The sequence below is a fragment of the Mauremys mutica genome, chromosome 12 (genome assembly GCF_020497125.1).
Source record: "Mauremys mutica isolate MM-2020 ecotype Southern chromosome 12, ASM2049712v1, whole genome shotgun sequence".
In the NCBI taxonomy this organism is placed as follows: Eukaryota; Metazoa; Chordata; order Testudines; family Geoemydidae; genus Mauremys; species Mauremys mutica.
The window spans coordinates 80883820-80895960 of NC_059083.1; the positions used below are offsets into that span (position 1 = coordinate 80883820).

At 42.8% G+C, this 12141-nt stretch overlaps 1 protein-coding gene across 7 annotated transcripts in view; it reads right to left on the bottom strand.

Annotated features, from left to right (window-relative positions):
* The window catches only part of RPTOR (regulatory associated protein of MTOR complex 1), a 284447-nt gene that overhangs the window by 137242 nt on the left and 135064 nt on the right, over positions 1–12141 (bottom strand). For 6 of the 7 annotated variants that reach the window (XM_044983138.1, XM_044983137.1, XM_044983136.1 and 3 more), the window contains one exon: positions 3645–3704. The exons of the other annotated variant lie outside the window; for it this stretch is intronic. In XM_044983138.1, coding sequence (XP_044839073.1) covers positions 3645–3704 — 60 coding nt within the window. The remainder of the gene's footprint in view (positions 1–3644; positions 3705–12141) is intronic. 7 annotated transcript variants of the gene reach the window in all.

The following is a 12141-nucleotide window of genomic DNA, read 5'->3' on the forward strand; positions in this document are numbered from 1 at the left end:
TTTCAAAGGAGACAACTTTTCTCCTCCATTTCACCTTGAGGTACTCACATATTTGCAATAGGTTATCATTAATGACATGTTCGGCAGTCACCAGCCCTGTGGCCGTGCAGGGAACCCTCGGCAGCCCTGCTGTCATGCGAGTGAGTGAGTAGGTCTGTGATTGTGAAGCTGCAGAGGGCTTCCCGCACTGCCTCAGGGTGGGTGACACCTGATCTCTGCAATACAAGGTGTGGGAGAAGGCCGTGTTCCTGGTGGAGCAATCTTAAAAATAAGAATTGATAAAAATCATCAAATCATATTGGAGCATGTCATCTGTCTGACGATGTGGGTATTCACCCACGAAAGCTTGTCCTCCAATACGTCTGTTAGTCTATAAGGTGCCACAGGACTCGGTCGCTTTTTGCAGATCCAGACTAACACGGCCACCCCTCTGATATTTCACAGATTACAAGGAACTCTGGTCCATCTTCCCTGCACCTTGCACAGTACATTAGTTAAAAATCCATACTATTCAAAAATCTATACAAAGACATGAAGATTTTATAGCAATTGCTAGGACGGATCAGCATAAATATTGCTGCAATGTGCAGTGTGATACTTAGAAAACCTCAGTTAAAAATCCACAAAGCATATTGCAAACAGGAAAAGAAAAATCAAATGTGTTCACTGCTGGTGTAATGAAAACAAAACCTAAAAACTCAACATGGCTCATGAATTAGGGGATGGAGAATGTAAAATAGTTCTGGAGACGGATGAAAGAGCTGAATTAATTCTCTTAGTTCTTTTATTTACTTTAGCAAACAGATTTCTGACCCTGTTTTGCATCGGCTTCTTTTTCACAGCCGATGAGCTGAAGAGATTCCTCTTTGTTTTCCTGCATAATCTGTCACTACCCAAGGGCCTTGCTCTGCCAGTTTTAGTCAATGGTTTGGGCTGGATCCTCACTCAGAAAGAAGCGAATAAGTGCTGTGACAGTTCTGGGGTTAAATGCACTCTGCCCCCTCCCTCTGTCATCTGCTCATGGACCCCCTTTAGGTTTCCGGTCTGCAACCATCACCTCTTTATGCGTGGGGACCTTCATCACTCTCTTTAACAAGGGCTTTAAGGTTGCAAGTCCCCAGCAATTCACTGTGCTTATCCCAGCAGATCTGACCTTTGTCCGGCCTCAGCCATTCTGCTTTCTTCCAGGGTCTGAATGTGTTTACCAGTGACCAGCCAGCCTTCACATTTATTTAGGACAAAAACATTACAGAGAAAGCATATAATAAAACAATAAACAAACAATCTACAGGCATGCCAAGGTTACCAGGTGTCACCCATCTTCCACATGGAGCCCCTGGCAGGTTCCAGTCTTCAAACCGTTCCAGCAGGGCTTTGCCTAGTTACAGTTTCATGTCAGCTGAGGATCACATCAGGGACCCTCAGTGATTTCAGCCTCCTCCTTTATACCACAAGCCTGTTCTTTGTCTACTGGATCTCTTGGACATGGTCTGAACCCATTGATGCATTACTGCCTTTGAAGTTAAGGTTAATAGAATCACACTTTGGCTTCTCCTACCTAAATTGTAGATGCTGGACCCATTTTCACATAGATCAAACGTGTGATGTCAGCATGGCTTCCATAATGGTTAAAACACTTAAAAGCTGCTCAAGAGCCCGATATAGACCTATCTCCTAAAATACATTACACAGAACTTTTCCTGGCATTCAACTATACTTTGAAATTTATTTGGGGTTAAAATGGGCAGGTTATTCAACACGGATCTACTTTAACAATTCAATAAGCCAAGAGAGAAGACAGCACGTTAAACTGGGTATTTTAGCTGATGGAATCCTACACTCATCACCACGGTTGCAAAATATCATTTGCTACTGGCAGTCTGGGAGCAATGAATGATAGCTGCAAATCACTGTATTCTACAGAAACCTATTAAAAAAAAGCAAAAAATAATACATTAAAACACTACTACTATGTACCCACTGATTGAATACCCCAACCCAACCCCTCTGAACACCACAGAGAATGCCTTTCACCTGAAGGAATGAATGAATGACACTAATCCTGGAGACCTGAAAGAGGATAATTGGCTCTAGACATTCACGTGTCAGAAGTCCAAGTCCATGGCCTATTCTAATTAATCTTGACAATGAGCGTTTCTCACGGCAAACATCTCAGAAATTGAATTATCTTTTATTAATTGTTCCAAGCTAATTTAACTTGGGTACACAATGTTCTAAGAATAGGAAGCTTGAAAATATTAACCATGTGCAGATCTCAGAGACCATCCACACAAACATGTACTACCTCACCTGATGGCAAAAAATACCTTCCTATAAAAAATTTTAAAACAAAGAATGCAATAGATGAATTATGATTTAGTTTTTCAATAGCTTGGGTGGCTTGCATAACCTGGACTTTGTTTTGGAGAAGAGTTTACTTAGTCCATCATTTTGCCCTGGGCTGTCCATTAGCCAGTAGTCATGGTCAAGTATTGTTTGGATGAAAGGATTATTATAGGTTTCCATGACATTAAGGATTAAAATATAATCCCATTATTAGATAGAAAGAACACTACAGTGTGCTGAGGAAGTGACAAAACATGTCTTGTTTTTTCTGATTTTACACACACACACACACAGGGTATTGAATGGATTTTATAGGTCATGAAAGAAAATGATAGCTGTGTCGAGAGACATTCACACCTCAGACAAGTATTGTGAAAGCTACCCCTGCAGAGTTCCAGCACTGTACACCCAAGACAGCTCTGCCAGTGCATCCCAATCCTGGCCATGCTATTCCAGTCCCAGTCTCCCCTGGACACAGCTTTGCCAATGCATCTAAACACCAGAACTGCAGGAACCATTTCAGTTCTGTGCTCCCATACACTTCTACCAATGCACCTCACTGCCTGACTTTAGACATTCTCTACTACAGCAGTCTTTGCCTGCCTTAAGCAGAGGCTTTTGCCACATGGTTTTATGTCAGCTAGGGTATAGGCTGAGAGTACTAAACTACTTTCACATGTGACCTTAATGTGTGTGAAGTTGTAACTCCAGAAATTGAAGGCTATGAGCATTATCTAACATCTCCATTGATCCCCATTGACAAGCTCTCGCAACGTGTGCCCCAAACCACCAGTTAGGTGGCTTGACAATACTGACTGCCAAAAAGGTGACTGAAGTTTGGATTCTGGGCTGACGGTTGTCAGGCTAGAGTATGTACAACGTATCACGAATGAGACCTACGTGACCTGTAAGTTAAAAGGTCTGAGCAAAGCTCTAGGGCAAGTGTAAGACTCCATCTAAACAGTGTTCCCTGCATGAATTCTTGCTTCTATAGTCACCGCTTGTTCTGCCAGCCTGTGGTAAAGACAATATGATGAGACACCCATCGGCATGAGAACAAATGCAAAACAAAGGACTAACGGGGTAAGATAGTCAAAGAAAAATGAGCAGAGGGAAACTTGGTACCCCCAAGTGAGTCTTGGGCAACAGAAGCACCCCAAGGAGGTGCATGCCCACAAGCAGAATGAAGGGATCTTGAGGACAATGTGACTAAAAAGCAATTTCCCCTCCCCATCAAACCAACTATAATAATGGAAGTCAGGATAGCAGTAGTTTTAATGTCATAAAATCTTGCTTACTTCTCTATTAAATCCAGCGTGACTCCTGGCACCAATCTGACACTCTTCTGCATGCAAAACCTGTGGAGAACAGAAGAAAAATAATTCACACTAATTAAATATTTAATGACAGGACTCTTGGAGGTTCTGTGGAAAGAATGAGGAAGACGGTTATTACAGTGTTTTTGCTTTTAAAATAACATTGGGTTTGGAAAACTTTGCCGCAGCATAATGAGAATCAAACAAGGCTCTCAACATTCGTCGCACTCATGATTGTGCAGTGATTTCCATCGTCACGGTGACAAGCTTGTGGTATTGCAACTGCCACAGTGACAAGTTTCCCAACACACGGAGAGAAAAAAAGGGTTTGCAGTCATCCAGCAGAGTCCCTGGAGAGAGGGAGCAAGACACTAAATAAAGCAGAGCTCGTGTACGCTCGTGAAAGAATGATCTGCGTTGGTTGGGTTTCCCTGAAGAGACCTGGCACAGCAGGGGGGAGGGAAGAAACAGCGTGAGAGCAACGTGTCAAGATCAAACACCTAGGTAATATAATTTTAAAATATAAAACATTGGTTCCATTTCTCCAGCAATTAAAGGCACCACAATTTCACAACTGCCCATACTGAGAAATACAGAGTCCAGTTAACTCTGTGGTTTGCCATATCTAGAGACTCCAAGACTAGCTAATCTGAGGTGGAAAAGAAGATAGGTGGCTCAATTCTCAAATATCAACCCCCTCTCCCCAGACTTCTTGGGGGAGTTCCTCCACTGACTCCACTACATCCCCAGTCCTCTCATGCAGAGTTTCACAAATCATTTCCAGCAGAATACAAGTTCATATTTTAAAAAAAGTTTCTAGCCTTTGTGATTGGAGAGAAAACCTATTGAATGGGACCTTGAATCTGAAGACCAGCTGAAACCATAGGGGATCAACTGCCGAAGGCGTAGGTCCTCTTTCCAACAACTGTCTGAGCAGCAGGGCTGTGTGCTGAGAGATTCCTTTGGCGCCAGGGAAGAGAATCCTCCACCTCCATTTCCAAGCCAATCCAAGGCTGTGCCACTTTCATCCCCAATAAGTGGGGGAAGTATCTGCCCAATTCCCCATGGTACAGCAGCGAGCAAGAACCCCCAGATATCTGTGCTCCTTGATGCACAGGGAGTACCTGGTGGAGTTCTGACAACCCTTCAGCTTTCCCTATTTTACACCCTATTTTCCAGAATATGCATTGCAGCCACCCTCTTTCTAACCAATGACAGGGCAAGGCTCAGAAAAGCTCAATGGTGTCACAGTCAGCTAGTGGTTGTTTCTGATATTCTGTACCTTCCATCCTAAAGGACCTTAAATTGATAGACCCCCTACACCCATTGCTGAAATATTAATCCCTATGGGGTGAAATTGCACAGCAATACTGCCCAACAGTGAAGAAAAACACCATCTCCAAAATGCAGGGGGAATTTAAGGAGGCAGAATGTAGCCAGAGCTGGAATTTGACTGAGAGACCTGGTTTACTGCCCCCATTCATATAAACAGTGCCATGGGATTTTATAACTACGTTGGCTAGGGCCTCCGATTTATGTCTCATCCAAAAGATGACCAGGCCATTCCCTAACGACATGCTGCAGCCATTGTGCATTCATTCATTACTTTATCAGAAAGAAGAATGTCACCTTTTGACTCACCACCACCAATTTATGCAGCATCAGGTATTTTCTTTGGAGGTCTTCCATCCAAACACTGACGGGAACTAACCCTGCTTAGTTAGTGAAATCTAATAGGATCACAGAATAACGCAGTCTAGCTGCAGGCCATTGAGAGATAGTACAAGTGCTCAGCACTCCCAGCCCCTTACAGTATACACTATAGGAGACCAAGAATTGAACCACAGTTTCTTGTCGAGCAGCACAGGTCACTTGCCACAAGGCAAACGGATCCTTCAGCTTCCTTTCTTGCAAGGAATTCTGGCAGATGGCTCCCCCATGCCCCCAAGTATTCAGGATAGTGGCGTTGGAAAAATTATCACTGTGTCAAGCGTTTCCTTCTATTTCTAAACTAGGAAAATAAAGCTCACCTTTGAGGGTCAGCTGTAAAAGGCATTTCCCCAAATGACATACATTACGAAGCTGTCACTAAGCACTTCCTTTGGGAGCTTTTGGCAATTAACTATGGGCAAGACATAAATAAGCTTCAGATTTCAGATATTTCAGTGGTGCCTTCGGCTTCTCAAAGGCAACTGAATAATGAATAAAAGCAGATTGCATTTGATTAGTAAGGGAAACTCCTTTTCTCCAACACAACCCTGCAGCACATATCTGTTTGGTATTCAGCATAAGGGAAGTAGCACAGCATGCGCTTGCGGCTTTTATGTATACAGAGCTGGGACTGCTACAGCACTGCCACTGTACTTCAGAGGAGATTAATGCAGGGAATGCTCTGAGCCCTCTTTTAATGAGGCCCCACCATTTCCCTGCAAACTCTGAAATAGGCAGTCGAGTTTACCAAACCCCCATTTAAACTAGTAATGGTCTCTCTCTATTTCCTCACTTAAAAGTAGTGATTGCCCAGAAAATATGCGTAGAGGATACGGAACATTCTGTTTCTATCTGCAATACCAATCTCACAATCACTTCCATTGCACTGAAACACGATGTCTCGAACAAGCAGCTGTGATATCACTGCAGGAATCCATCAGGATGGGCTAGAGGGGAAAGTCACTGCATATAAATCTTTTGGTAACCACTGGTGATTAGACAGGAAAGGCAGAAAGGTGCACACAATGGTCAAATGACTTTTAGCAAAACACTACCCTGTAAATTTGCTCAAGAGTGATGGGAGCTCTAAAGGTTTACTGTTATCCAGAACGTTTTAAAAAAACCAGCAGCATGCTTAGCAAAAATTACATTCTGTATGCGTGTTTTAATTCATCGTAGTGTTACCACTTAGTGCAGTGATTGCAAGAGATCTCTCCTGACAAACAGGGTCTGATTTGCTTAGCGTTCGGCTGGGAAACGTCAAGGAAAACCAGAAAGAAAGGTGCAGTAGGAAGTGATTGTACTTTTCCTTCTGATTCAGTATTGATCTAATACCCCCATATGGTGTTAAGGGGCACAATAGGAATTCACATCTTTTAGATAAGACAAAGTCAAAATCAACGTTCTGACCACCTACCATCATAGGGAGGGGATAGCTCAGTGGTTTGAGCATTGGCCTGCTAAACCCAGGGTTGTGAGGTCAATCCTTGAGGAGGCCACTTAGGGATCTGGGGCAAAAATTGGTCCTGCTAGTGAAGGCAGGGGGCTGGACTCGATGACCTTTCGAGGTCCCTTCCAGTTCTAGGAGCTAGGTAATAATTGGAGATATACCAATTACCTAAAGATCTTTTGGTGCTACTTCAAAGAGAAGTGGTGGTGTTCTTCTGGATGTCCTGTCTTCTTTTCAACTAGACAATTAAATTTGGCTTCCGTAAATTCCCCCTACCACTGCAAATGGATACAATATTGTCTTTCTGTCCTGCATAAAACTCTTCAGTAGTGTGGCTGTGAGATATTATGTAGCTGCAGCACTTCACCCCAGAGCTAGCTACATTTTAGTGGTAAGTACAGAGATCACCGTGTTGATCTCTTTGAGTTTGAGATCCTTTAGGATGGAAGATGCTACAGATAAATATAGGCTAACTGTAAAGATCTGAAGATTTGGAATTGGAACAAATTTTTCTTATTTAACACCAGTCCTACAACAGCCAAACCCAAGGCCTGCACTTGTCTTTCTTCTTCTGCTACCCAGTATTGTTCCCAAAAATGGAACCAAACCCTGGGTAATGTACACTATTTTGTAAGTTTTGTTTAACTTTTAACATACATGTAAATGAAACCTTTGGCTTCATTTGCAGTTTCCTGATGCTTTCATTTTTGTTGTGGTCTTCTCTTAAGTAGGTAACCTCTCTCAGTATCTGAAAGGGCCAGTTTTCCTGTTTAAGACACATGCAAGTTTTCTGGATCACTCCCAGCAATTTCTCCTGGAAGGTCAGAAACAAACATCTTTTGCATTCATATGAGTTATAAAAATCCCTCGTATTATAAATTCATGGAAGGGAAGAACAGCCCACCAATTTCTACTGCACTACTGAATGAGGGGGGAAACGAAGAATAATGTTAGAGCAGCACAAAGTACCTTTTTTTTTTTTTTTAAAATCAGAAGTGACAACTTTAGCAGAGTCGACTCTCTTTAAAAATACAGGATTATGGAATCATGCTGAGATCAGGATCACTTAGGAGTTCAACAGTCTGCTCATGTGCATTTTATACTGCTAAACCATGCAAAGTGTCCTCACGTGTATCATTTCCAAAATCAGTCTGCCCATATTAGAGAGATCTGATGTTACTGCAGAACTTTGAATGGTGGCATGACACCAAGTCCTGACTCTCCTTCCATAATGCTAGTAAAAGAAGAAATCAGCTTATCCTGGTTCTTGCAGAGGTGAAAATTTTTTTAAGAAGGATTGGAGAAAGTAAGATATGGCCAAAAGAACCAGTACTCCTTTTGTAATCAAAAGGCACAAACAAAAAACCCTCCGGTGCATTTCACAGATTTTATTTGAATAATGTAGACATTCATTCATCTTTCCCTTTAGATCCCATTGGATTTTTCCCTATATCAAAATGCCACTCAGAGCTGGGCTGTCTGTATTTATCACATTCTTTCTGACCAAAGATTAATTGATCTATATCCATCCATTTACCTTAGTATCGAAGCTCCTCCTGAGCATTTATGGATTTATCCTCACAACACCCCTGTGAGGTAGGGAAGTATTAATCATCCACTTCTTACAAATGGGGAACTCAGGCCTGGAAATTAAGTGACCTTGAGGGCAAGGTCACAGACAAAGTCCAAGTCAAGATCTTCAGAGTTTTAGGCCATTGTCTTAACAATAAAACTAATTCCTTCTAACCCTGCCCATGTTCAAGTTATCTAAAAAACATCCTTTACTGGCAAAGATCTGTTCTTCCAAGTGCTATGCTCTCCTTTCCCATGGCCAAATACATTTAGAAACAATTCTGGGTTGTTCCAATACTACTATTCAGAGAGCTTTACTGTCCAGGTGCTATATAGCAAGTGGTCTTCTTTAGTCTTAGTTATTTCTATTTCAGTCTATAAAAGTTCACATATCCAAAGCTCTTGTAAAACCCTAATGCCCACTAAATAAAAATCCACGCTCCACCGAAACCTCAACTCTTCTTCAGTAGATAGGGTTTGAGATGCCTCCTAAAGGACTACAGATTTGGGCTATTATGGAAGTGGGAGAAAGAATTCCAAAGTCAAGGAGCCATCATGGACAGGCCCATGCCAGTCATTCTCTCCTACCAAAGGAACTCCAGCTTGAGAGCCTCCACAGAACTCACCTGTGCTATCACTGCATAAGGAGAGAAGTAGCTCTCAGGCAGGCAGATACCTAGACATTAAGGACTTCAGAAGGTCAGAACCAAGAGACAGCCAGTAAAGATCCTGGAACTGGCAGTCTCAGGTTTATGGCAAGATACACTATTTAAACAAGAAGGCAGCTGCATTCTGCACTAGCCTCTGTCTCCAAGTTGATTTAAGGTGTAGCCCTACCTATTGCAATAGTCTAATCCTGAAGTGAGAAAAGCATGGATGACAGCAGTGAGATCTGTGTCAGAGTGAAAGGACCGCAACCTCCTGATCAGGGGCATCTGTAAAAAAGCCAGCCGGGTCTCTATAGATACATGTATATCTAAAAGCAATTGGGAGTCTGACAATTATCAAATGGCAGACATATGCCCTTATGGGGCGGATATTTTTGCCATATCCTCTGGTTATGTCCTCCAACCTGCCAACATCCCATCAGCCTTTTCTGAACTGAGACTCAGCCAGCTTGTTCTCCTGATGTTACCAGACACTGGGAAAGAGACCCAACCCACCACACTTTCTGGGTGGATAACATGGAGAGAGAGCATGAGTGCTGAATGGAAACAGACTCCTAACAGCTTTATGCACTCAAGCAGGGATGAAAAGAGGGCCCTTGAGACAAAAAAAGGTTACCTGACCCAGCACTCTGGGATCTCTCATTTCTGTCCAGTCAAATTAGTGTCCAGGTTACATTTCGGACTCTTTTCCTACAGCTCTGTATGCTTCTCTACTTTCTCTGAGTCCAAAGATGTAGTCAGAGTCCACTTCCCAGTGGAAAGGCTGTAGAAAGAGGAGCTTCTAAAAGCCCTACATACTATTAAGACCACATGCTCAAATAGTTGAAATTGGGAATGAAGACATTTTAGACTGTGAACCTTTAGGGGAGGAGATGTGTCTTTCTATAGGTCTGTACGATGCCTAGCACATTCTGGTCACTAGTGAAGAATATCTGAGTACTAGTAACAAATACTTTTTGATTCCTCAGTCTGACAGAAACTCTTAACAACACAGTAATTTGGCTCCCAAGAACAGCCTTACAGTGCACTTTGATTCTATAGGTTGACAGATACTAATTAATTTCTCTTGCAACATCAACACCGCACATTACTTCATGCATAAGCAGTTTTAAGAAAATAGTTCATAGTGGCGGATTCACAGTACGCATGCAGTCACAAAAGATACACCTCAGAACTCCTTCCAACTCTGGGGGTGTGTGCGCACATATAACTGTCTTTGTGTGTCCCTGTTGGACTTCCTGCGTATCAATGCAAATATGCTTTGAATTAGTCAAGAATATCCAGAAAAACCAACTACCAATGTCAGAATCGCGTTCTCTCTCTCTCTCTCTCTCTCTGATCACTATTGTAGAGCCACAGCTGGGAAGTCACCCTGTAAACCTCAGGAAGTCCCCACATGCACAAGCATCTTTAATTCTGGTATTTCTTAACTTTTGAGTACTTGCTGTTGCAAAAATTTTGCTTAATGTTCCTTTAACTTGTTTTGTGTGTGTAATTTCCTAAGTTTTTAAAAAGCCACACTGAAAAAACCAGAAATTCCACCACATGGAATAATTTTGACATTAACATGGGTCATCAGCAACGTTGGGACCGTTAGATCCACAGAACAGACATGTGCCACTTGGGCTAGTACCAATGGCTGTAATAGGTTATCATCGTCTACGTCAGGGGTTCTTCAAACTGGGGGTTGGGACCCCTCAGGGGGTCGTGAGGTATTACACGGGGGGTCGCGACCTGTCAGCCTCCACCCCAATACCCGTTTTTCCTCCAGCATTTATAATGGTGTTAAATATAAAAAATGTGTTTTTAATTTATAAGGAGGGGTCGCACTCAGAGGCTCGCTGTGTGAAAGGGGTCACCAGTACTAAAAAGTCTGAGAACCACTGCTCTAGGTGGACTGGCCACTAGAGGGGGATGAGAGAGAGAGACTTGCCAGTGGGTTTCACAGATATTTAGTGACAGCAGAGGAATGCCAGGATGCAAATCTTGGGTTCTTATCCAAGTTCTAGTGATCCCAGATCCTTCTGCACTCATTTCCCTCAAAGCCTGACCTCTACCCCAACCCCTACAGCCTGCACTTCCCAGTTCTGTCTCTCCTCCTCCTCCAAGTCTCCCTTTCCAGTTCCTCCTCATTATCCCAGTCTGTCAGTATTCCCACACAAACTCTGCCTCCAGGAGCATCATCCAATCCAAGTCTTCTGCCCAACTCCCAGTCCCAGACTCCTCACCCCAGCTCTACTCCCTCCACCACGACTCACACCAACCTCCCCATCCCCAACTCTGACTGTTGTCCCTCTGCATTCAAGTCTTTCTCTTCCTCGCTGCCTGGATACCAGCAGGTGGAACAGCGCAGGAGACGACAATCTCCTGGCTCTCAGTGACTGTGCCCAGCACCAGGAGCAGCAATTTCAGGGAAATTCCTGCTCAGCCCCTGCATCCCTGTGCTAGAACATGCTTAGTGCACATAAAATCTTCCCAGAGTTTAGCTGCCAAAGTAGCAAGTCTCTACTGAGCATGTGCAAACAAAGATTTTTCAAATGCTTATAACTTGGCCAAATTTAGGCAATTTTGCACAGGAACAGCAAAAGGTACATCCCTGACACTAGGGAGTACCCCTGTCACAGTGCAAGGCCTTGCTCTAAAGCACAGATGCACTAGAACCTCTCAATAAAACTGCTGTTAAAAAATTTTAACACAGGCAAAACAATGTCGTTTCCCCTAATTTTGTTCTCGTAAACCGCTATTGCATTTTGCTGAAACTTTCCAACAAAATTCATCCTGAGGCAGACACCCAAAATGGGTATTTCAGCTCAAATGGTTAAGTTTGGCACAGTTATATGCAACTGAAGATTGGGTCTTATATTGGGAAGTGTCAGGCAGCTTACTATAGGCGGTGCTACAGCTCCGATTATAATTAAGATACAAAACAGTTCTCGTCAACGTAATTGGTTACAATAAGATCTGTCTTTGAAAATCTGCGGAAGATTGTAACAAATATTGAATCATTAATGTATTTACTGCTGATTAATTAAGAAGAGGCCCTTGCCTGTAGTATTAGCAAGCATTTCAATAGCAAGGG